Source organism: Phaseolus vulgaris, chromosome 3, assembly GCF_051622355.1.
Source record: "Phaseolus vulgaris cultivar YP4 chromosome 3, ASM5162235v1, whole genome shotgun sequence".
Taxonomy (NCBI): domain Eukaryota; kingdom Viridiplantae; phylum Streptophyta; class Magnoliopsida; order Fabales; family Fabaceae; genus Phaseolus; species Phaseolus vulgaris.
Genome location: NC_143500.1, coordinates 40,979,950 through 41,003,181, shown reverse-complemented (window position 1 = coordinate 41,003,181; position 23,232 = coordinate 40,979,950). Strand labels below are relative to the sequence as shown.

The following is a 23,232-nucleotide window of genomic DNA, read 5'->3' as shown; positions in this document are numbered from 1 at the left end:
TTAATTAAATTTTTAATACATCATATACATGCAGATATATCCGTATGTAACACTCTTTTTATATTTTAATTAAATTTAAAATAAATTTAATTAAATTTCTATTTTTTAATTAAATTTAAATATATTCCATACATATTAGAATCTTTATAATCTTTATGTATATATCCATATGTAACATTCACTTTACATATAGATTTAAATTTATATGTAACATTCACTTTACATATAGATTTAAATTTTTATTCGTATGTAGTTTCAGATTGGTTTTAGGGTAAAAAAATTCAAAGTAACATGATATTTAAATTTGGATAAATAACTTAATAAATATTTTAAACTTGAATAATATAAAAATAATAAATCCGTTAAAACTATTTTTCTATAGTATATAAAGGTTGTTATAATTACAGTTAAAAAAAATTGGAAAGTTACCAACGGATTCTCCCACATGTTTATTTAATCACCGTAAAGGTGAAGGTGATGTCAGATAAAAAATTTGTACAATTTACTGCAGATAATTCCACTAGTTAATTGAATGAGATGACTGACAGAATATGGATCATGAAGTTTGAACTTGGTTATGGAAGATTTTTAGTAAGCAACACATCATGAACACATGTTTTTTGTAGCTACAGAAGACAAAACTAGCTAGTGAATGGTACGTTTTCAATCATTGGTCCCTGCTTTGTTTTTTCTTCCATAAGAAAGAGACACACACCTTGGTACAAGAACAACACTTATCGCATTCCTTTTCCTTAATCTTACTGTGGAAAAAATAAGGAGAAAAGTAAAAATTTGCACTCATGACTTAATCATCGAATTAAAAGACATTGGAAATATATATATTATAATCAATAAAGGTGATAGGATAATAATGTACAAATCATTCCTTGGCCAAAAAAACTGCAGCATTTTCTGCAATGCTGTCCAACATCTCTGTCTACTGTATATATTTTATTCATCCTAATATACGGAACTTGTCAGTTTTTCTTGTTCAATCTTCCCTAGACTCAGTTGTGTATGGGAGGCTTTCTCTTTGCTGGAGAATAGTCCATCTCAGTTATCTCTACCAGCTCATGGTTGTGCTCCTCAGGAACATTTTTCTGCTTCCAAGACCTCACTGTATTCACATTTCTACTATTCTCATTCACCAAGTCTTCAGCCTTGGATTCTTCCACATTCTGTCCATGGACCATACATATAATGAGGAAAAAAATAAAAACAAATTCCAATGGTTTAAATTTATGTTGAGACTACAACAACCAACCTTTGAGAGGGATTGGGTTGTAGAAACTGAAGTTGTAACGAGTTTCCTATTCTTTAACTTTCCTGCAACAACATAAGAACATTCAAGATGTTTAATTACGATACAAAAGAGAGTTGGTTCTGGTTAAATTTGTTTGATGATGCTTGGTAGAGATATTTTGGTATGTTTTAGTGAAACTAGAAACCAAGTTAAAGAGAATGAAGCTTCGAAATTTGAAGTGATATGTGAGAACTCGCACTAAGTATAATACTGGGTCTAATTTAAGACTCTGAATCATGCTTGTATTATAATGAGAACAAAGGAAAAAGAATATGAACTAATGGTCTTAAAAACTAATGGTGTTTAGGCATATGCCGTCTAGGTCCGTAGTAATCTTCATGAATGTTTGGTAACTGGTGGTTTGGTTTTCTGAATACTTTAGAGGCTCTTTTCTTCTGACTACCTGTGCATTCCTTGTCTTTGTTGCAGAGAACAGTTTCTTCCTCAGCATCAGTGTTACTTCTTTTCAGCAAAGTACTTTCTCCATTCTGTAGTCAGAAGTAAAGTTTAACATTAGGATAATCAGCATGAATGAGGGTTGAAGTTTACTAAAGAATAATGTAAATAAAACCACATATAACGACCTACTTGCTGTTTCTGTTGCTGAACTGGTAAAGACACTTTCCCCAAACGAATCCCTGCACCAAGTAAGGTAATATCAGAAATCCAAAAATAAGGACTAATTGACTTAACTGCTGTTGGAGGTATTATTTTGATTACCTTGAGTTTGTGCAAGGAGGAGTGACAAAAGAAGAAGAAAGATCACAAAAGAAGGTTTCATTTTGAAGAAAAATATTGGGAAGAAGTTAGAAGTTTGAGTCCTCAAAGAAGAAGGGTAGAGTTTCTTCCTGTGAAGAAGAGCTTAAGTGAGTAATAAATGGGGAAATTATGAGTGGTTGATGGATATGAAGGAGAGGGATGGCAGCTTATTATATATATAGTGGCGTATGAGGGTCCACATAGAACTTCAACTTCAACTTAAACTATAATACTATTTTACTCCCTTTTTATTAGTTGTCTTATGGCACCCCTCAAAGTGCCAACTGCCACCCTATATCAAAGGAAATTGCTAATCATTTCAACCTCCAATTATTTAAGCAAAGGGATAGAAGGTTTTGAAGTTAAATGAAATAGAAAATATTAAGTAATTAAAAAAGGTGCTATAATTTCACTGTTCTTTTTTTTGTATTATATATCAGTTATTACTTGTATTTCTTTTCTCTTTTCTACTTTAGGTGTTAAATAACATGTAACTTTTGGTGCCTTTCAACCTAAAAATGATACATTTACTTTGGGAAACGGCACAGGAAAAAAAATTCACGAACCCCATAATAATAATGTATGTAAGATTGTCTGTTTGTACTGTTCTTTTTCTCTTCTCTACATGAATGCAAGCATCAATGTTTGCAAATTTCTATGATGCCAAACTTTTGTTCTGTCCGGTTCACTTGAGCAACCTGAGTACAACAAGACCACGTTTTCCCAATATTCATTTCGTTGCCTTTAGAATACTGTCTCTTCTAGAACACAACCCTTAACCATTTTCAATATTTTGTTTCTAATATTTAAAGAGATAAATTTTAAGTCTAATTCATATTCTCGGAAGTTTTAGTGGACTTTATAAGCTTTCATTTATAAATGTGTTCCGAGCCGCAAATGCGTTATACTGCTCTGTTTAATAAGTTGACAAGTCTTGACATGAGAAAAGTGTGTTAAAAATTTCACATCAACTAGATAAAGACATTTCATAGTATATAAGTGCAAACTTCACCTTATTGAATAAAAGACATTTTATAATATATAAGTGTAAACTTCACCTTAAAAACAGATTTTATAAAATTGAATCACATTTAAATACATTTTTTAATAAAATCACCAAAAGTTTTTTACTTCCTCTACCTAAGTAGGAAGGAGGAGTCCAATCTCAATCTCAGTCAAGACAGCTTATATATCCTTGCTATATATGTATATCAACACTTCTTCTTGTAGTCCTATCACTTCTTCTTCTATAAATAGTTATATATTATCTTATTTTTGTGAATATTATGAGAAAAAGTGGTCTTGGTTAATTTAGTTTCAACATGGATCCATCACTATTGAATGAAATACCTACCACTGGAAAAAAAATTACAGTTACCTGACTAGTTTGTACTTCTGAGATAATTGAAGTTCCATTCCAACTCTATTTTACAGTGTGTCTCAAATCTCATATGCCACTTGTTAGACCGAGTATTTATTGTTAGACCAAACATATAAATGCCAAGCTACACGCATTTCAGTAGCTTTACATCTGAACCAACGATTGTTATGAATAAAAATGTTTCAAATTTAATTAGAGTTTGATCCTACCATCAAGAGAAATGTCGAATTGAAAACATAAATACGATGGAAGTGTGAAGATTTCACAGTGACAGAGAGAGAGAAATGAGATGATGGACATAAGTAGGTGCTAATTATGGCAACTGGTGCATTGTGCTTCCGCAGTTGCAGCCACTAGGCCATGCAGGAGCATGAATGAGGCAACATTATTGTTCTGAGAGAGGAGGTGAAAGAAAGAAAAGGTTTGAAAGTAAGGGTTTGTGGGGTGATAATATTAATGAAGAGTGATGCATGATGGGAATGGTTACGTAGGTTTTGTCGTTTAGTTGCCTTAGGAAGAGAAGGAAAAGACCAATCCACGTGGAGGTCGACATCTCGGGATGAAGTGGCACACCAGTTACAACGTGGGCACCGCAACTTCACGCACCATGTTGCTCCTGTGGGATGCAACAAACACATTGGTGGTCATGTTTGTCAGAATTTGTCATATGGGATTCCGGAGTCACTTCCTTTTATTCAATTCACTCTTCTTCCTCCTTCAAATCTCTCTTTTTTTTTTCTTTTTTTTTTCTATTTATCTCCATTCTTATGGAAAGTTACTTGTCTGTTCATCACATATCAGTTTCACTCCTCCTTTTTCTCTCCTCTTTCATACACCAGCGCATACAACACTCATGTGAATATAATATATATCGTCTTCTGAATCAACAATCATAATCAGGTAAAGACAAATAAGAAAATTCATCAACATTCACGCATATATCTTGATATGTAGGATGATATATATCATTGATATATTTGATTTATGGTGTGCTCAAAATGATTAATTTTACCAAACTACAAACTAAATGTTTGACATCTACTAAAAAAAATATGATATGAAATAAAGTATATAGTTTGAGATTTTACATCTACTAAAAATATGATTTGAAATAAAGTATATAACTATATAAAACTATTTTAATCCACTAACTCTATTATTAATATAATAATTTTCTTATATTATTTAATTGTTAGTAATCTTATTGTTGAGATTTTGGACAATCTGTCTAGATAATCTGATAAGTTTTAAACAATCTAATGAATAATAGATGGTTTATGAGTTTATGTTGTTACGTTTTGATTATAATAAAAGTTGTTTGAATGATTTATTTGTATATTGAAATATCTAAATAATATTTATATAACTGCAATTCATTAGACGACACAATCTGAGTGTCTACAACATAAATTCATAATAGATTAAATGAGTGTCTATATCATATTCATTATATGACATGATAAGTTTTGTTAAGTGCATAACATAATTCAGACTCAATGTGTTACTTTCTAACAATTATTTATACAACTATAATATAAAGTAGACCCTTGAAGTATCTATAGTTTTGTTCATAATAAACGGTCTGACAACCGTATTAAATGAATACATGTTTTGATTATAACAGTTAAACGAAATCTTTTCAATTCATATATATATATTGAAAACACATTCATTTAAAAAGATTTTATGTCCTAAAACAAAAAGTTTTGAATAAATGCAATGACTTTATTCAACCTTATTTTTCGTGTATATATATATATATATATATATATATATTTAAAATTCATCTTTTTCTAAGGAGATTTGTTCAAATAAATCTTGACAAAATATATTTTTTAAAGTATTGTGAATATCTTCCAATCTTCTTTAAACAAAATATTTGAATAAATTGAAAATATCAGAGTACTCTGTTTTCATATCATGTATTATTTGAAATGAAATGATTTTCTGATTATGTTTTGATTTGTTCTTACTAACCCATATATTTCAAATATTTTTGAAATAGTTTCTTAAACAAATTCAAAACAAAAATAAATTGAAAGATTGCAAATGCGAACTTTTTGTTGATCATCTAGCACGAAACAGATGACGATATTGTAATATCCAAACTTAACCAATTCAGGTGCCCAATACAAAGAGATTCAAAGTGGAGAACAAAGAAAAAAAGGCAAGCCAAACAACAAAAAAGATATACTATAATATTGCTAAAAAATACTAAGAGTTGCACTAAACGTATACTCTAGTATTTAAAACATTTATAATCTTTTGGATTGAGTATGGAACCATTCTAATTATTTACTTTGTGATTGTGTGAGCTTTCTTTGTATTCTCTTTGAGAGTGTTTTTTATTTCTTTTGAGAGTTCTTAATTTCAATGAAGGTTAAGGTATAACTTGAAAAAGTGTTAATACTCGTTGTAACATGAAGGTGAGAATACTTGTTATAATCAGTTGGTTAGCAAAAACTCTTAAACAATTGCTTAAGAAGCCTTAATATAATCCTCATTTGGATGAACCAGGAAAATATATATTGTGTTGATTTCTTATTTACTCTTGCTACTTATGTTGTAATCCACTGTAAAATAACAAACTACAGTGTTGTTGGACCAAAAAAGTGATCTTGGCTCAAAGAAAATTAAAGAATAAAGCAAAATCTCAAATATTTATCACCTGTCTCTAAATATTTGACGATTAAAAGGTTATAAATATTTTTTTATCAATTTATTTTAAAAAAAATCAATATTTTCCTTATAAAAAATTGTTAAATAAGTTTTTTTTGTCTCAATATTTACTCAATTTTTTTCAATGTAATTTTAATATTTTTAAAGTTTTCAATTTAGTCTTCATTTTGATTAAAATGAGTTAATGTAATTTCTTTCGTTGGATTCATGTTAACATTATTAAGAGGGTGGTGGTGTGAGACCACAAATATCCAACGTGGTATTTGGAGTTGCATTCATTTCCATTATGTATTCCAAATGTCACTCACTCTTTGTTCCACCTTGCCTTCAAAGGCACCATTCTCAGTCATTCCCCCAACTTGCAAGCTCCCTCTTACTTCCTTTTACGAATATCAATTTAGTGGTTCAACATATGTAGGCTTAGCTCCAACAGAAAGCCAATACCTATAAAACATAACGGGAATTGATGCTATCAAACAAATGGAGATGGCAGTCCTGTTAAATTCATAAATATAAATATGGGTTGTCATTCATGCAATCAGAAACAATTTATTTTCTTCCTCAAAGACAATTGATATAGGTAATTTAATCCTAATCTTTGAATTAAAGAAATATATGAAATGCAACTTCAATTATTCAATATATCTCATTATACTGCCAATGGCCTTCTGCACAATTGCACAAACCCATTACCACCATGAAAACTTCTACCTAGTAATTTAGCAAAAGTATATGTATAAAGAAAAAAAAATATTTTAAAGACAATTTTATTGTATTAAGGAAATGTCAGGAGAGTAAAATACAAAAAATTGAAAAATTTGGAGCTAAATTATTTTGGTCGGGGAAACAAAAACTATGTGCCAATTTTAGTATTTCATACATGTTTCATCTACCTAGAAGCCTACACGCTACGAGAATTAAGATGACCCCGATAAGGTTCTGCCAAGCAAATAATGAAAGCATGTTCCTGGCAGTAACATTATTTTACCTCGCTGATATACTCACAACTAGACAACATTAGAGAAAGTTACTTACTTCACTCTTTCCAATTTGAGACGCATTTTTTCTTCATCATCCTTGCCTGCAAAAAAGTAATACATTGAAGAAAAAATAGTGCCAATTTCAACCATCCTCCCTCATATTTCTAGTTCCAAACGGGTAAACATTAGACATAACAGTAGCAAATACACATTACATTCGCAGCAGGTTTTCGTATTAATGTAAAACAATGGCTTAACCGTAATTTTAGTTTCTTTTAGGAAAGAAAATGTCTACCTTGTACTGAAGAGCAAATTACAATTTTGAATGGTATAATCCTGTAAATGTTTCTTTTGAAAAAGGAAATTTGAAAACAAACATAGTCAAATATTTGAAAACCAAAAGGAACAAACTACTAAAATTGGGGACAAGAATATTGTTTTCTAAGATTATAATTTATCTTGAACCAAAATCTGATATATAGTTACCTGAGATTCTGGTTGCTTCAGTAGCTGGGTGAATGACATTATATCTGCTAGCATTATCAGTGTGTGCTGTCATGACTTTGATCCATCTTGGCTAATTTGATGCTAGGCATAGGAATCTAGTCCAGTATCAACATTATCATTTTCCTCTTCTCCTTCTTCATTCTGCTCTTTTTCTTCATTATCCTTTGGTTCTGTGGATAGCGGGGGAGTTTACACTGATGCACTTTTTTTCTCTATAGTTATGGTACTGTTTAATGGGATGGCTGATATTTCTATGAATGTAGCAAAGTTTCCTATATTTTACAAGCAAAGGGACCTCCTATTTTACTCTGCATGGGCATATACTATTGCCAACTGGATCCTTAAAATCCCTATTACATTGGCTGGTGTAGTTGTCTGGGTATCTATCACCTACTATGGATTTTCTCTAAACCAATTTGTAAATAACATTATATAATTTTGTAAACTTTTTTTTAACTTAGACTTAAATTAACTTTAGTTTACAGAATTTTTTATTCAATGTTTATGAAAGTTTTGTCCAAACATTAACGGACAAGTTATCATTAACAGTTGAAAGAATGTTTTACCTTTACAAAGAGAAGGTCCATCCAATGATAAATGTGACAATCCCTAAGATAGTCATCAATCCCTTTCCTCAAAGGTCAATATCATGTATTAGAAATATACATCTTAAGATGAACCTGGAAACTGATAATTTACATGGTTCAAATATAGACTAATACCTTTTTCCTTATATATACAGACAAAATTGCTGCTAATTTATCTAACATATAGCCACTTTGTAAATTCAATTGCGTAACCACCTTGATGTATTCAGGTTATTGTAATTATTATGTTGAGCCTTTTCAACCAACCAACTTTCCAAAGAAACATATAAATCCTTATTATGAGCTTAATAACATCAAATATAGTATTTGCAACGTAAAACCATTATAGTTCAATTGTATTCTTCTCCTATTCTCACTAAAATGTATTCTATAATAAATGTGGAGCACGTAAATCAATAATTAACAGAAATTTTCTACGCAATCAAGCTACAGTGATAACAGAAATGGCTAAAATGGCAACCGTTTTTTGTTTTGTAAATTTAAGCAAAAAAGTGTAATAATAGAATGAATTAAAAGAATAAATGAATGAAGAGACTGATTTTTGCGGAAAGGCAAAATGTGACTTCCTTCAACAGCAAGAAGAAGATTCAATCATTTCACGGCTACAAAAACAGGAAGCCTAATCAAGCCCTAGGAAGATTTACAAAACTAAAGAAATAACGCGTAAAATTAAAAACGCAGGTTTACCGAGACGAGAACCGGATTTCGTGATCCAGATCAGGAACCGGTCATCGTCAGATCCGTGATTGGGAAGTGGAATCATACGCCGACGCCGGATCGATAGCGGTAGAGCTTGCCGAACACGTGCAGCGCGGTGACAAAGCCGATGAAGCAGAGGCTCATTACGAGCACCACCGTCGGCGAGATCTTGAGGCCCGGAGCATCGTCGGTGTAGAACCGCAGCATGTTGCTTCCTCCGCTGCCGGAACCGCTTCCTACCGAAGCGGAGCTGCTACCGGCTCCGAGGCGGCGACGGCGCATCCCGGCGGTGGCGGCAGCGGAGCCGCGCGGAGCCATCACGCCCGGTCGCGTGGTGGCCGCGGACGCTGTTGATTGAGATTGCGATGCGCCTCTCGCCATGTCGAAGAAATGTGAAGATCACGAGGGAAGAGAAAGAACCGAGTTGGGAATGGAGATTTGTGAGCGATCGTTACAAGCATAGAATTATTATGTTGCCCAAAAAAATAACATAACAAATTAGATTTACTTAAATATCAGTGGCTTCACTTATCCACTTGTTAATTAATATATTAATAGTAATAAGATGAGATTTATTTAAGGATCAGAAATAGGATCAGCACCTACATAAATTTACAATGGATCTTAATCTTCCACATTCAATTTATAAATAGGTGTATAAGATATTTCTATATATTTTAATTGAAATTGTTGATAAAAGTTCGGGTTACTTTCAGAATGACTTTTGTAGTTTCTCTCTTCTCGTCCTCATAACTCTTGTGTTCAGCGTCTCAAGTCAGTTTGAGTACAATATGTCGATGAATTAAGAGGAGGGAAAGAATACTTTTGACGCTGAGTCTGCTCTAGTATTTATAACTTATGGATCTGCTCTTGAATTTCAGACGATGACCTAATTGTACCTTAATCATAATTTATACCTAAACTGATTTAATTACAATTAATCATATATTTATTGTTTGTTTTTAGATTTATTTAGTTTCGTCGACCATTTTGACTCTGGACCATAGAGTAGAGAAACTAACTTTAATGCATCATTCAAATCTTTCACTCAATCTATGCCCACAATTGAAGATCACTTGTTTTTTCTTCTTAGATGTTCAAAAGGGAGTTTCATTCATTATTAAATAAAGGGTTTGAAAAGATAACTAATTGTTGTGGCAATAGTTTGAATTTGCTTTTAAAAAACAAAAATCCGACATTGGGACGTCACTTTTGAAAGTTGTAGACACCTTTCTTTGTCTCTCTTTCTTTTGTGTTTGATAAAGACCAAAACTTGTACGTAATTTCTGATTACGTGCTTCTTCATAACCAAACAATCCAACTTTCATGATGTTATTCCTTTGTTTATACTCCAATTTTCCACGACAAAACTTAGCTAATTCATCCAATCCTATCATAGTTTCGTTATTAATTTATATATAAATTCCATTTTACATATTATACATTAATTGTTGTTCATTATTTTATGCAGCAAGTAAATAGTATATACTTATCGATATTTGTGTTGTAGTTCCAGATATTCTGGATGTTGATTAATTTATTCATTCCAATGCCCTTTGGACAAACTAGAAGAATATCATTTTCTGCTCTCTCTATATATATTCATGTTTCTTTTTTCTTGGACTTATACGAATTGACCCTTTATTATTAATAAACAAACTCAACATACCAATTTAAAGTTAAACTCCTAATTAGTTTTATATACATCCATATCCAGCCATGGGCTTCTTCTTACAACAATCTCTATCAAAACTCTGTGCCTGCTTCGTGAAGATTAAGGTTTTCTAATAAAAATTGATTAACTGAGTAATTATTGGAGATTTTTTTAATGGATGTTATTATTAAATGAAAGGGACAAGTTCTCCTTCATCCTCCGTAACTTTTTTATAGTAATGGTGAAAAGTGAATTTTAACATTTTTTTAAAAATAATCTTAAATAAGTATATTTTTATTTTTTAAATATGCAACATTTTTATTTTTCTTTCGTGACAACGTCTAATGGACTAGTTATATCATTTGAGTGTGTGCGAGAGAGTTGACAGGAAGATTCACTCTATTTAACATTTCCTAATGTGAAGATAATTTATTTTAGTTTTGTACTCTATTTTTTGCATCTCGTTGATTTTTTTCTGAGTTTTTTGGCTTTAAAAAAAATTAAAAAAGTAAACAACAACCACCACCACTAAAAACACCACAAAACTTGTGCATCGACTATTTTAGCGAAAGTTTGTTAAACTTATCATATCAAATAACCCATGAAAATATAGTCTCTCATACGAGTTGACAACCTCTCGTGTGAGGAGGTGTTGGAGATTTCACATCGCCTAAAGATAAAAACTATTCATATTATATAAGTGGATCCTTATTTTATAAACTTGTTTTAAAAGATCGAGATAAGTTTAAAGTTCACTTCTTAATAAAAAAATTTCTCATCCACCATCACCACAAACAACTACCATCACTTGAAAATGAAAAAAAAAAAATTACGCTTTTCACTATACTAAGAAGAGTATTATTAAAATTAAAAAAAAAAAAATATATGAAAGTGAAAGAAAAAATTGCCAATAAAAGGTGATATGAATATTCATTTGCTAGTTGCTAGAGCCTGTCAAGCTCTATAAATTTGTCAATAACGAATTAACTTATTGGGCTTTTCAGTAGAAGGTTAGAAAATCCAGCTAATTTCAGTATTGGACTTTGTTACACTGAACCCGTTAATTACAGGTCCAATAAGTTTTTTCATTTTAATTAAATATAAAATTGAGACCCAAAAATTAGATGAATAACACAATATATAGTCCATGGGTATTGATAAATTTGGTGTGTTAGTTTCTTATATGGGTTATTCATAATTTATTAATTGGTGTCGAATTTCTTCTAAAGAATCCAACCACAATACAAGTAAGTTTACTTGATTTTAAAATAAATGCTTCTGATAAGGAGAGTGTACCGGTGTTGAAAAAGCTTAATTTTTTTAAGAATCAAACTATACAATCTCCAATATTATAATTTTAATATTTTTTCACATTATTTAATTATAATTTTATTTTTTATTATATATTTATTTATAAATTAAGTACAAAACTATTATTTTAATATTTTTCACATATTATTTAATTAAAAATTTATTTATTATTATATATATATATATTTATTTATAAATTTGTCACATAAAAAATTTATTTACAACTCAAAAGATTATCAAAGTATATTTTTGTATGATAAATTGGTAGGATAGAATCTCACATGACTTGTTCACATCACATCACCACATGCCTCAATCACCGTTCAACAGGGCCCCTCTCACACAACACCCACTGTCCCTAGACATTGCTCTCAACAAACAAAATTAAGTACCTACCAATGTTTCTGGTTAAAGTTTAACACCGAATGAAACAATTTTTCTTATTTACTGTCCTTCCCATTTACCCATCTCAACTCAAATATATATATATATATATATATATATATATTATTTTTTATTTTAGAGTATTGGTTAGGTTTATTAATTTTCCTAATATTTCATATGTTTATCTATCATTTTTTTTAATTTAGTCTCGTCATATCTATATTAACAATTTAATCTTTTGTTAGACAATATTTACAATAACAACATTTTTTAAATAGTTAAAATATTATAAATGATTTTAAGGAGATTTAAAGATTACGTGCTCAGTAATTCTTGCAATATCCTCTTTATGGATTGTTTTAAATAATAATTTCTAAACTATAGGTTAAAAATCCTACATCAATTAGAGATGAAAAATATTCATTTTATATAAATGCGTGTAAACCTTACTTCACAAACTGATTTTGTGGAATTGAGTTAAGGTTAAAGTCTACTATATAATACTATAAGAAAACATAGAATAAGATTTGAATAAAACCTTTTTAATATAAAAAATCAATGGATAATATTTTCATTTAGTTGGTCTCTTCCATATTCATAAATTTTCCTTTTAATTAACAAAAACATTTTAATGATGATTCTTATTTTTATTATGGTTTACACAAATTAGACATGTTTACTTGAAATCTTCATTAGGAAGACTTTCGATAGAAGGATTATTTTATACTGTATTTGTTAAATTAATCATTAAGACAAATCATAAGTTTGATACCACTATTGGAAAACAAATCAAATTATGTAGAGGTGGAAAATTTTCCCTCTATCTATGTAACTTAAAATAGTCTTGCAAGAAATAATAATAGAAAAGACAACATAAACAAACTTTTTAATGTGGAAAACATACTGAAAAAGAAAAACTATAAGAGTTTTACTATAAAAACGAGATATAACACTTACTCACTTTTCTTTGGATGACTTACAATAATCTACTTTTATCTATTTAATTGATTTTAACTTACTACCATTCTTCAATTATAAGTTGAAGTTGACATTCTCTAGTACTCTTGTATCCTTGTACTCCTTCAATACTCCTATTCATAGTAAAAAGTTGAGGTTTTTCCATTGAAAACTAGAAGTAGATATTAAATATACCCCACTTTTTCAAAGATGAATAGATAAGTTAAGAAAATAATTCAAACTAATATTTTTACTTTCCACGCATAGACACTATTCTTCTTAACTAAGGAAGAAGGATATTTCCTATATTCTCTCTGATTTGATATGTTAATATCGTTGATGTGCATTTGTACCTTGATTTGATATGTTAATATCTGTGATGTGTTGTCATGTTTGTTGGATCCCCAGTCGGTTGGGTGCTAAGAATCTTGATTTGAGATTTTTATATAAGGATTGGGTCACCCTTGAAGTGCCTCAGTTTATTTTATTTTATTTATTATTTATTGATTAAAAAATAGTTTGATATTTAAATAATATAGAAACATAAATTTATAATGAATTAGAATGTTTGAGTATGAATTTATAGTTGATTTTAATAAATACAAATATATATATATATATATGATAATGATAAAAATAAAAATATGGATATACAGTAATAATATAAATAAAAAATGTAGATACATGATAATAAATAAATAAAAATACAGATACACAATAATAATAATAAAAAATATAAATACATAATAATAAAAATATAAATATAAATACATAATAATAATAATAATGATAAATATAAATACATAATAATAATAAAAAATATAAATACATAATAATAATAATAAAAAATATAAATACACATTAATAATAAAAATAAAAAATACAAATAGATAATCACTCTCGTGCCTATTTTTTGCTATAGTAAATGATAAAGTTGTTTAATAAAAAAATATCCTTAATGTTGTTAGAACAAGTCTGTCTCCTTTCTATAATAGTATAAATATATTCAAAATTTAAAATATATAATAAAATAATATTAATAATTTAAAATAAAATTTTAATTTTCCTGTACTTAAAAATACAAAGTAAACACTCTTCCTTAGATGCCTCTCCCAACACTCACGTACTAAACTTTCTCTTTCCCATAAACTCATAATCTTACTTTGTTTTTCAGGCTTTTCTATAAAAAATTCCATAAGATTAACATAAACTAGAGAAAGTATGGTGAAGAGAAAGGTTAAAGGGAACACAGAAACAAAGAGAGGAAAAGGGAGAATAAAAAGGGAGAGAGAAAAGAGCATACAAAAGAAGGATATAAAGGCAGGAGAAATCGTTTAATGAGACTTTTCATAGTGTTTTAAGGCTTAATTATTTTAGCAATTATTCTGTTTTTATATGTAGTTATTTTAGTAAGTGATCATGATTAAGAGAAAATGAGGAAAGAAGCTGTGAACTTTCACCAATGAAAAATGAGAGGCTTCATGTTCACTTATCATGAGGATTGTAAGTTGGACAGCTACAATAAAGAGAAACAAAACTTACTTTATGAATTTAAGGAACACAAAGTTTAAAGTAATTCAAGGATAACTTATTTAGACAAAACTAAAATCCTCTTGGTTGTACAAAGAAAAAAATTATCATAATCACAAGAAATCACTAATCTGCCTGTTAAACTTTTACTTAAGTAATTACTCTCTTTTTCTGTACTACAAATATAATCTACAAAAACATATAACACATTTAAAAGTTATAAAGATAAAATTGATTAAATCAACTTCTAACATGATATATTGAATCAAACCAGAAAGAAGAAAATTGTTATTCTCATTCTTGGGGTACTGATTCAGAGTACTGTTTATTAAGATAGATCAAGTGGATGCTTATCAACAAAGTCATATAGTTCATCTCCAATTCTAAATCCAAGCATTCTGGCCATATCATTTGCCTTCAATTTAGGCTTGGGAATGTTGTGATGCTTCAACCAGGAATACACAATGAAAACTTTCTTCATCACAAACAGTTCCAACGCCTCTGGGTTGAAAACAATTCCCATTTTCAAATTCATCTGCACCATAACATATAAATACTGTGTCAGAATCAAAAACATGTTTTCCCTTTTCTACACAAAAACATGCAGTTCTTAACATCACCTGGTGTGGAACCATCATTGCAGCATACCGAGCCAGTTCTCCAGCTCTCCAATCCAACAAAACTGGCAACCATGGATAGGTAGCATCAAGTCTCACAAACCACACTCTAATATCAGGATACTCTGATAATTCTCTAGGATCATGGGGATCTTCTCTTGTATAGTTGATGGTGAAGCCAATTGAGCGCTCAAGAAAATCTTTTGGTTTAACTGCAACATTAACACAAACAGGTAGCATCCAAGTTAACATAAAAAAAGTAGCTAAACAGTTTTGAAGGTTGATAATGAGCATGCCTACCAGATAAAGGGGATTTCATTCCTGTTGCAGCTTGAAAAGGGGACAAATCAAGACGAGTAATAATATCATTGTCAATAACAACCTCAAATCGCCCTTCACTTGGGGGCAGAGGAGGTGCAACTTTTGGTTCATCTGCCAACCAAAGTCTGTTCAAGTGTAGTATAATACATTCCATTAAATGCATGGAGCAAGTTCATTATTATGGTTTTCCTAAGTGAGATGAAATTAGATCTTTGATTTGAAATGGATTTAGGCCCTTTAATTGTACATATCTTCCATTTTCATCATCACAATTTTATATTTTAGTTTAACTTTTATCCACTGTCAGTTCAAAATAATTTACAGTCTCAGTCAATCAGAAACCATTATTAACATGTTTTTTAAATAACTATGGTAAAAGTTAACAAATATATACACTATGGTATGACTTTTTTTCTTACCAAATCTAAGATTCAGAACCTATAATAAATAACCATACATAAATTCATCCCAAGTCTATATATACTAGAGTCAATCAGTTAGAATTTTATTATAATTTTGTTTTATAAGATATCTTTGATAATCAAGGGGTTGAGGGAGATATTTTTTATAATTAAGAAATTAAGGGAAAAAGATGTATTTAAAGCGTTATAAACTATTGAGACTATATGATGTGGGAGTATTGTACAGAAGAAACAGTTTTGAGTCTTTTTATAGCATTGAATTTCATGTGAACTTAGTTGGTTAAAAAGAATCCTAGGAATTAGCTTGTGGTGTATATGTGAATGTGTGTAGATTGCAGTGATAGAGATGAATGAGAAGATGAGTAAAATGGATGTAATGATAGTGTTTGTGTTACCATCATCAGGAAACAAGGAGAGGTCGAAGTTGCCTTGGGGGTTGTAGGCAACAGAGACAGCAGCAGGTCCTCTCTGATGCAGAGGAGGAGGAATTGGAGAAGTAAGGGAAATTGGTTTGGAAGAAAAGCATGAAGTGGATGGTTTTGGCAAAGAAGAAAGTGGAAGCAATGGTTTGCATTTGATTGGGGTAGCAGCCATCATTACTCTGCAATTTCAGAGCTCAAGTGATTGCAGTTGCAGGCAGAGAAGTGCTTAAGCGGTTAATACAGTTTCTATCCACAAAATTCTCTGACCTTACGTTTTCTCCATACTTCTATCCGCTTTTTTAAAACCGGTTTTTCGCCCTTTCAACTTAAACCGTTAAACCGGATCAAGATAGGTAAATAAATTTTAGAATCAACAATATTAAAATATTAAAATATAATTTAGGTAAAGTAGTATAATGAATTATGTATATTAAAATGGGAGAAATTTCTTTTTCTTTCAATACTATCTTAGTAAATTGTCTCTCCAATATTAACATGCTATAATTAATGAGTTCATTTGTCTAATTTCATTTTTCTTTTGTTTCCACATGGTTGTATACAAAGATTATACAATTTAAAAATCCTTTTGAGAACTTAATGTAATTGATGCTTATGTGGTTTGATTCAATTGATATATTTTATGAATAATTTAATTACGTGATGATTTATTTATAATCTTGTTTTAGTTTTATGTGGTAATGTTTCAAGTTTGCCCACAAAGCTAAATATAAGCCCAGAGACAATTTATGTCTCTTTTCACCAAAGTACAATGTTTAGTTGGTGATAGTAACGTATGTTGATAAGAAGATTACCAAAATTTTGCTTCACATAATCTCCATGCAAGGCTGTAACAATTAATATAAAAAAAAAACACTAGCTTGTTAGTGCATTACACATTTGTCAGTGTGGTGGCTCTCACCTTTGACATGTTCTTCCACATGTCTGTGTAACTGTGTTGCACCACTTGATTTTGTATTCATCCACATATCTGTGTCAAGTCTAACAATGACATGTCTGTGTTAGTTATAGGAGAGAGTAAATTGATTATTTCCCAAGACTATGGTTACAAATTTTATTGGTTTCTCTTAAATTTCAAGGTGATTGAAGGGTCTTTTCAGTTGCATGGAGCTATGGAAATTTGACAGAGGAGGAGATTGTAGACATTTGCATAAGGAAGGAGTGGTGAATGGGCCAGATGTAAAGGTTGTGTGTGTAAAGTGCATCATAGATGAGTGTATGGGCATACATCATAATGGTGACAATTGTTATGAAGAACATGATCCACATTGTGCAAATGCGAAATTAGATATTTGGATAGTGTGGGTCATATTAGGATATGCTGATAGCTGAGTAGAAATAGGAGGATCCTTTATGAGGGTTTAGTAGTTTCGTGAAATCGTAAAGGTGATCACGCAACTCAACCGACATGATTTTAACATTGTTTCTTTTAGTGTTGCTGTCCCACATGACATGCTTTCATCAAGAAACCAATCTCATGCTACTACATTGACCTTTATAAAAGTAAGGAGCAATGCCATTGACACAATTATTGCAATCACAAATTCACACCATTTTATACCTCACCTGACTTTCCTGTTTTTAGTTTTAAGTGCTCCTACCCTAATATTTTTCAATAAACTCACGTGCACAACATGTATCTGTACTCTAGTTCAGCAGTGTCTATAGATTTATGCAATCATTCATAACATTATGTTGTACTGCTAGTGATGAAAATGATACTAATCCCTCCCAAAACTGACTTGCCTGTGTGTTGAATCAAACAAAGATGAAGTATGATCTTCATCAGAAAGTTGTGAGTTGTGAAATGTGTGAATGGAGGAAGGTGAAAATGGCACATCGTCCTCTGGTCATTGAAAACGGCTCTGCACGTGAGAAAGGGTTTAAAAAATAAGGGGTGGGAAATAAAATAGAAGATGTGGAAGGGAGTGTGGGATTAAAGAAGGAGGGGAAAGTGAGGGTGAGGTAGAATTGCAGTGGCCTCTGCAGATAGATCCCCTCGTGCGGCTCACCCGCTGACCCACACTTTCTCATTCTAATCTAACCTCATCATCTCTGCCAACTTCTGGATCTTTTGACCTTTGACTGCCACACCATACACACAAACTTTATAACATTGTATTCTATCATGGAAAAGGATCCTCTACACTCTTCAATTTTGGTCCTTGGATCCCTTGCACGTGAGCTCCTTTGCTGATATGATACCATTCTGCTTTTCATGGCACGTGGGGTGGGGGTGACAATTCTTTTCTTCTGTTAACGTATTTCTCAACATTTTGGTATCATACGATATTAACCATGGTGCTCATTTTGTTGAACCTGTTATGCACTAGGTTTGCGTTCATTATCATACAATTTATGCATCATGAATATAGCTATATTATACACGGCTCTGAGTTTCCAAATTGCCTTAGAATAATGGCTAAAAGAGCTTAGGAGCTACATAGAGCTGAAATTTCAAGATAAGTTAAACCAGGAATCAACTTGTTTTACTAGTCTTGTTGGTGAAATTGTTTTTCCAAAAGTGACACCACGGACTGTCAGGTATCACGCCAAGGCTAAGGATCACGTGAAACGGGAATTAGGAAAACCACATAGCAAGGGTAAAGGGTAAAGAAGGAAAACAAAAAAAGAAAGACTTATCTCCTATTCGTTCAAACCCCAAGAATAACTCTTGGTTATGGCCTAAAGGCACAAGAAGCAAGGTCCTCAAAATTAGCACTAAATTAAGCCCATAAATTAATTTGTCGTTAATTTTGCTGGTTAGTGCTTAATGAGTTGTGCCTGTCTGTCAAACGTTTGTTAGAAATTCTGATAATTATTGTAGTGCACAGAAATTGGGTTAGTGGAGTGGTTGATTGGTTAATGTTGCCCATATTTGATTCCCCAAAAAACATGGGATTTCATCGTACATGTCTTGTTTCAGATTTTAGTTGGCTCAGTTTAGGCGATGCTGCCATCTCTGTGAGGCCATATGCACAGCACATAGCACTAGGAACCAATTTTTGCACTGAGTGGATGAATAATTTGGTTTGGAAAGCATGTATCTTCATTGTCATTGTTTTAGTTAGTCAGAAAATGGAGGATGGGAAAGTTTGCACAATAACTATATCATATTCTTTTTAGGATTTGGTTGTCTTATTAAAACACAAAACTAGCCATCATTTTAGTGTTCCTACACATTCTAAGTCACCTGCAGTAGATTTAGAATTTTGGTCTGCAGCAAAAGAGAAAACTGCCAAGCTGGGACAAAGTGCTAATTCCTACTACCCCACTTCCACTGTTCCATAGAATTTCATGGTGTCAAAAATGAAACAGTCAAATTGGTCCCATAGATTAACAAAATCTTTAAATTGTTTGTTGTTAGCAGCAGTAACATTCCTAGCTGGATTTGAGGTTCACAAAACGTGACTTTTTAAGTACATGTCATAATCGTGGCTAGTTACCTAGCTACAAGCCTGCTCAGAATTGTTGCCAAATCAACTCTCCGATTTATGGTCAGAATTCAACATACTGTTCTCAATACTTTAGCCTCTTCAAGCTGCTACACTGGTTATGCATGTGAGTTTATATTCCTTTTAAAAACAAATTCAAGCACTTGATAGGATGGACAATTGGTTTTAGAAGCGTAACCACAAACAATAAATTAAGACACAGGGGAGTGAGTGATCACAAATGTTATACAGGTTTTTTTTGTCCCTTAATATTGTATAAATGATTTTCAATATAAATTAAAAAAGTTTTGTCAAAATTCAAAAGTTGATACATATGCAAAGCAATGTTATTTTTCAATTCATAGATTGAGACATACTTTATTGCTTGAATATCAAATTATTTATAACTAGAATCAAATAAGTTTTTCTGTTTGCATCAGATAAATGTGTGAGGTCAATCCCTATTATAAATTTCCACCTCTGAAACAAGTATGGTCTTGATTTCTGGTACTATGTTTCATGCTTTGTCTTGCTAAGTAGGTTGATGATTGGTGTCTCTATGCTCTCATTGCTTAGCTTTGAAGCCATATAGTAATCTACATTATTAATTATGCAGAAGTCCAACATATATGGCACAAAGGAAACTAAAGAAAGCTTAAAAATAGTGTTTGGAGAAAAGGTGGCTCCAAGTTCTGTTCTGCTTTCTCAACTAAACGCTCTGACCCTTTTCTTTCCCTTTTTCATTCTGTTTTCATTTTTAAACTTCTGCTGAGCAACTGACCGACTTCTCCAAATAATAATAAAAAACAAGGAAGATCTAATTCCATTTGCATTATTACCAAAACTAATGTTATTTCGTGTAGATGTATTATATATATGTCAATTAAATTTACCCTGGTTTTAGTTAAGCATATGCCAGGCACTTTGTTACTAATTTGTCAGCATTCATTGAGAAAAGGTTGAAGAAAGAAGCCAAAAGTCTTATAAAATGAAATTGGAGTGTAAAAATTGAATCAGCAATGACATTTGCACAAAAATAATGAAATATGGCACTCTATTTCAAAGTCCAAAATCAAGTGGCTATTAGCAAGTGGTTGTTTCCTAGATATAGTGAATCAGAGAGAGGTGGAGATTAATATGATATGGAAAAATAATAATAAAAAGTGCAGCGAGTTCAAGGAGAGAGAGAGTAGTTTTGTTTAGCAATAGAGCTCTTAAGCCAAGAAGATGAGCAGAGAATAGTTTAGTTTAGGGGCCTAAGAAGAGAATGGGAGACACAGAAACAGCGCCCACGTTCCCCTCATAGCTTAACTTGTTTCTTTATGGCTTTCGGTTTCTCTCTCTTTTATTTCTCTGTCTATCATATCACAACCCTTCCTCTATACAAAAATTGTTTTCTATCTATTATTATTATTATTACTACTATTATTCAAACAATAAATGTTTATGTTCTCTCCTCACTCCTCTTGTGAACCTCCATAAATACTCTTCTATTTCTCTCTCTGTGTGCTTCTCTCCTTAGTTACTACTCGCCATAACTTGATCACAGCTCGAGGAGAATTCTAAGAGGCTCTCTTGCAAGCTTAATTTCCATGATCATGGTCAATTGAATTCCCTTGATTTCGCTCTCTTTTCTGTTTACATTCTTATTGATGATGATTATGCATGACCCTTTTGGTTGTAGTGATGATTTATCAGCTTTGTTTTGGTGATGATTGATTATTGTAGGGATACCAAAAGCCTGCATGGTTGGAAGCTCTTTACACACAAAAGTTCTTTGTGGGGTGCTCTTACCATGAGAACGCTAAAAAGAATGAGAAGAATGTCTTCTGCTTAGATTGTTGCACCAGTATTTGTCCTCACTGTCTGCCATCTCATCGCTTCCACAGGCTTCTTCAGATTCGCCGTTACGTTTATCATGATGTTGTTAGGATGGAAGATCTTCAGAAACTCATAGACTGCTCCAACGTTCAGGTACACACACATACATAAAGCTAAATAAAGTAACAGTAATACATTGGATTCCAATTCAGCTTTTGTACCATAAGAAAAGCGAAAATTCAATTTGATATGGTTAATTTTCTGATGAATTCTATTGTTAGGCCTATACCATCAATAGTGCCAAGGTGGTGTTCATCAAAAAGAGACCTCAAAACCGGCAATTCAAAGGGTCAGGAAACTACTGCACCTCCTGTGATAGAAGTCTTCAAGAGCCTTTTATCCATTGCTCTCTTGGATGCAAGGTACATACACTTCAAATTTATACTAAACAAGCAAAATTCACTTGTGTGTGTGTCTGGATATGTAGGTTATTGTATAGAAACTGATAGTTTTCTGTCCAATATAGCATAAAAAAATTCCTGTAATTTGCTCATCACTTGTCCAATATAGCATATGTACAATGATTCAAAGATACCAGTGAACTGAAATTGAACTTCCATAAATTAAGTGCATGCATATAAACTTTGGTTGTTGAATTGTTAAAGAGTGGCTAATGTTTCCTCTGTGTGTGGACATGTAGGTTGATTTTGTGCTGAAACACTATAAGGATCTCTCTCCATACTTGAGAACATGCAACTCCCTACAACTAAGTCCTGACTTTCTGATCCCACAAGAGATGGGGGATGAGGAGATGACTCGTTCAACGGTTGTGGATTGTGATGAGCCAATGAGTTCATGTTCAGGGTCATCAGGGTCTGAGAACAACATGAGCATGTCTTGCACAGAGATTGTAAGGAAGAGGAGGAGTGGATGGAGCACTGTGTGTGCAAAATTCATGGCCAATAGCAATAACAAGGTTTCGGATGAAGATATGGCCACCAGCATGAGTAGAAGAAAAGGGATCCCTCATAGATCCCCACTGTGTTAGCTACACTAATGAACAAGCACCACCACCCAAAAAAAAAATAAAAAAAAATAATGGATTATCAGTTTAGTACTTCAATTTTTAATTTTTTAATTACTGTGATATGATATTTTGACTGAGGTGAAATGTTCAAAGTTCTCTTTCTCTTTCTCTCTCGAAATTGAAGATTTTGTTTAATTAATCACTTGGTCGGGGGTTTTGTCTTAATGGCATCACGTGGTTCCCAATTCCAAGTTATGTCTGTACATTGATAAAAGATATTATTATGATCATAATAATTGTGGTTAAATCATAGTCAAGAATCGTGCTTTTGACTAGACAAAATGAATCTAGAAAAGGAACAAAATTGTGAAGCTGTTCATTGATTCACTAGGATGTGC

At 31.6% G+C, this 23,232-nt stretch overlaps 4 protein-coding genes across 8 annotated transcripts; 1 reads left to right on the top strand and 3 right to left on the bottom strand.

Annotated features, from left to right (window-relative positions):
- Positions 1-805: 805 nt before the first annotated feature.
- On the bottom strand, positions 806-2,210 carry LOC137807614 (uncharacterized). Its single transcript, XM_068608336.2, has 5 exons — positions 2,024-2,210; positions 1,892-1,941; positions 1,707-1,791; positions 1,265-1,326; positions 806-1,178 (listed from the first exon to the last, which is right to left on the bottom strand). Exons 1-5 carry the CDS (start codon positions 2,082-2,084, stop codon positions 1,008-1,010), a joined length of 429 nt encoding a protein of 142 aa, XP_068464437.1. The 5' UTR covers positions 2,085-2,210; the 3' UTR covers positions 806-1,007.
- Positions 2,211-6,287: 4,077 nt separating this feature from the next.
- LOC137807613 (uncharacterized) lies at positions 6,288-9,411 on the bottom strand. Of its 3 annotated transcripts, none has more exons than XR_011080560.2 (4): positions 8,905-9,395; positions 7,589-8,819; positions 7,158-7,203; positions 6,288-6,566 (listed from the first exon to the last, which is right to left on the bottom strand). XR_011080560.2 is itself a non-coding variant. In XM_068608333.2 (2 exons), the coding sequence occupies exon 1, from the start codon at positions 9,295-9,297 to the stop codon at positions 8,977-8,979; it is 321 nt and encodes a 106-aa protein (XP_068464434.1). In that variant the 5' UTR covers positions 9,298-9,411; the 3' UTR covers positions 8,756-8,819; positions 8,905-8,976. The 3 variants fall into 3 exon arrangements, 1 of the variants encoding a protein (XP_068464434.1); XR_016519091.1 differs by lacking the exon at positions 8,905-9,395 and adding an exon at positions 7,398-7,450 and having other exon boundaries at positions 7,589-8,296; XM_068608333.2 differs by lacking the exons at positions 6,288-6,566; positions 7,158-7,203 and having other exon boundaries at positions 8,756-8,819; positions 8,905-9,411.
- Positions 9,412-14,961: 5,550 nt separating this feature from the next.
- On the bottom strand, positions 14,962-16,834 carry CRR6 (chlororespiratory reduction 6). 3 transcript variants are annotated; one of them, XM_068608339.1, is made up of 4 exons: positions 16,508-16,834; positions 15,670-15,801; positions 15,373-15,581; positions 14,962-15,287 (listed from the first exon to the last, which is right to left on the bottom strand). In XM_068608339.1, exons 1-4 carry the CDS (start codon positions 16,707-16,709, stop codon positions 15,081-15,083), a joined length of 750 nt encoding a protein of 249 aa, XP_068464440.1. In that variant the 5' UTR covers positions 16,710-16,834; the 3' UTR covers positions 14,962-15,080. The 3 variants fall into 3 exon arrangements, with proteins under 3 accessions (XP_068464440.1, XP_090155579.1, XP_068464441.1); XM_090299453.1 differs by having other exon boundaries at positions 15,670-15,815; positions 16,508-16,804; XM_068608340.1 differs by lacking the exon at positions 15,670-15,801 and having other exon boundaries at positions 16,508-16,827.
- A 4,413-nt stretch (positions 16,835-21,247) lies between these two features.
- On the top strand, positions 21,248-23,012 carry LOC137807618 (protein RGF1 INDUCIBLE TRANSCRIPTION FACTOR 1). The gene is made up of 4 exons (XM_068608341.1): positions 21,248-21,587; positions 21,715-21,960; positions 22,089-22,229; positions 22,508-23,012. Exons 1-4 carry the CDS (start codon positions 21,579-21,581, stop codon positions 22,853-22,855), a joined length of 744 nt encoding a protein of 247 aa, XP_068464442.1. The 5' UTR covers positions 21,248-21,578; the 3' UTR covers positions 22,856-23,012.
- Positions 23,013-23,232: the final 220 nt, after the last annotated feature.

What these genes read in the sequence shown, in the direction of transcription:
- LOC137807614 (XM_068608336.2), bottom strand. Translation starts at nt 2,084, where the DNA reads ATGAAACCTTCTTTTGTGATCTTTCTTCTTCTTTTGTCACTCCTCCTT. An exon ending in TTCAGCAACAGAAACAGCAA is followed by an intron (nt 1,792 to 1,891) that starts GTAGGTCGTTAT and finishes TTCTGACTACAG; the next exon opens with AATGGAGAAAGTACTTTGCT. An exon ending in CAAAGACAAGGAATGCACAG is followed by an intron (nt 1,327 to 1,706) that starts GTAGTCAGAAGA and finishes ATGTTGTTGCAG; the next exon opens with GAAAGTTAAAGAATAGGAAA.
- LOC137807618 (XM_068608341.1), top strand. An exon ending in TAGACTGCTCCAACGTTCAG is followed by an intron (nt 21,961 to 22,088) that starts GTACACACACAT and finishes TTCTATTGTTAG; the next exon opens with GCCTATACCATCAATAGTGC. An exon ending in ATTGCTCTCTTGGATGCAAG is followed by an intron (nt 22,230 to 22,507) that starts GTACATACACTT and finishes GTGGACATGTAG; the next exon opens with GTTGATTTTGTGCTGAAACA.
- CRR6 (XM_068608339.1), bottom strand. Translation starts at nt 16,709, where the DNA reads ATGATGGCTGCTACCCCAATCAAATGCAAACCATTGCTTCCACTTTCT. An exon ending in CTCCTTGTTTCCTGATGATG is followed by an intron (nt 15,802 to 16,507) that starts GTAACACAAACA and finishes TTTGGTTGGCAG; the next exon opens with ATGAACCAAAAGTTGCACCT. An exon ending in AATGAAATCCCCTTTATCTG is followed by an intron (nt 15,582 to 15,669) that starts GTAGGCATGCTC and finishes TTAATGTTGCAG; the next exon opens with TTAAACCAAAAGATTTTCTT.
- LOC137807613 (XM_068608333.2), bottom strand. Translation starts at nt 9,297, where the DNA reads ATGGCGAGAGGCGCATCGCAATCTCAATCAACAGCGTCCGCGGCCACC.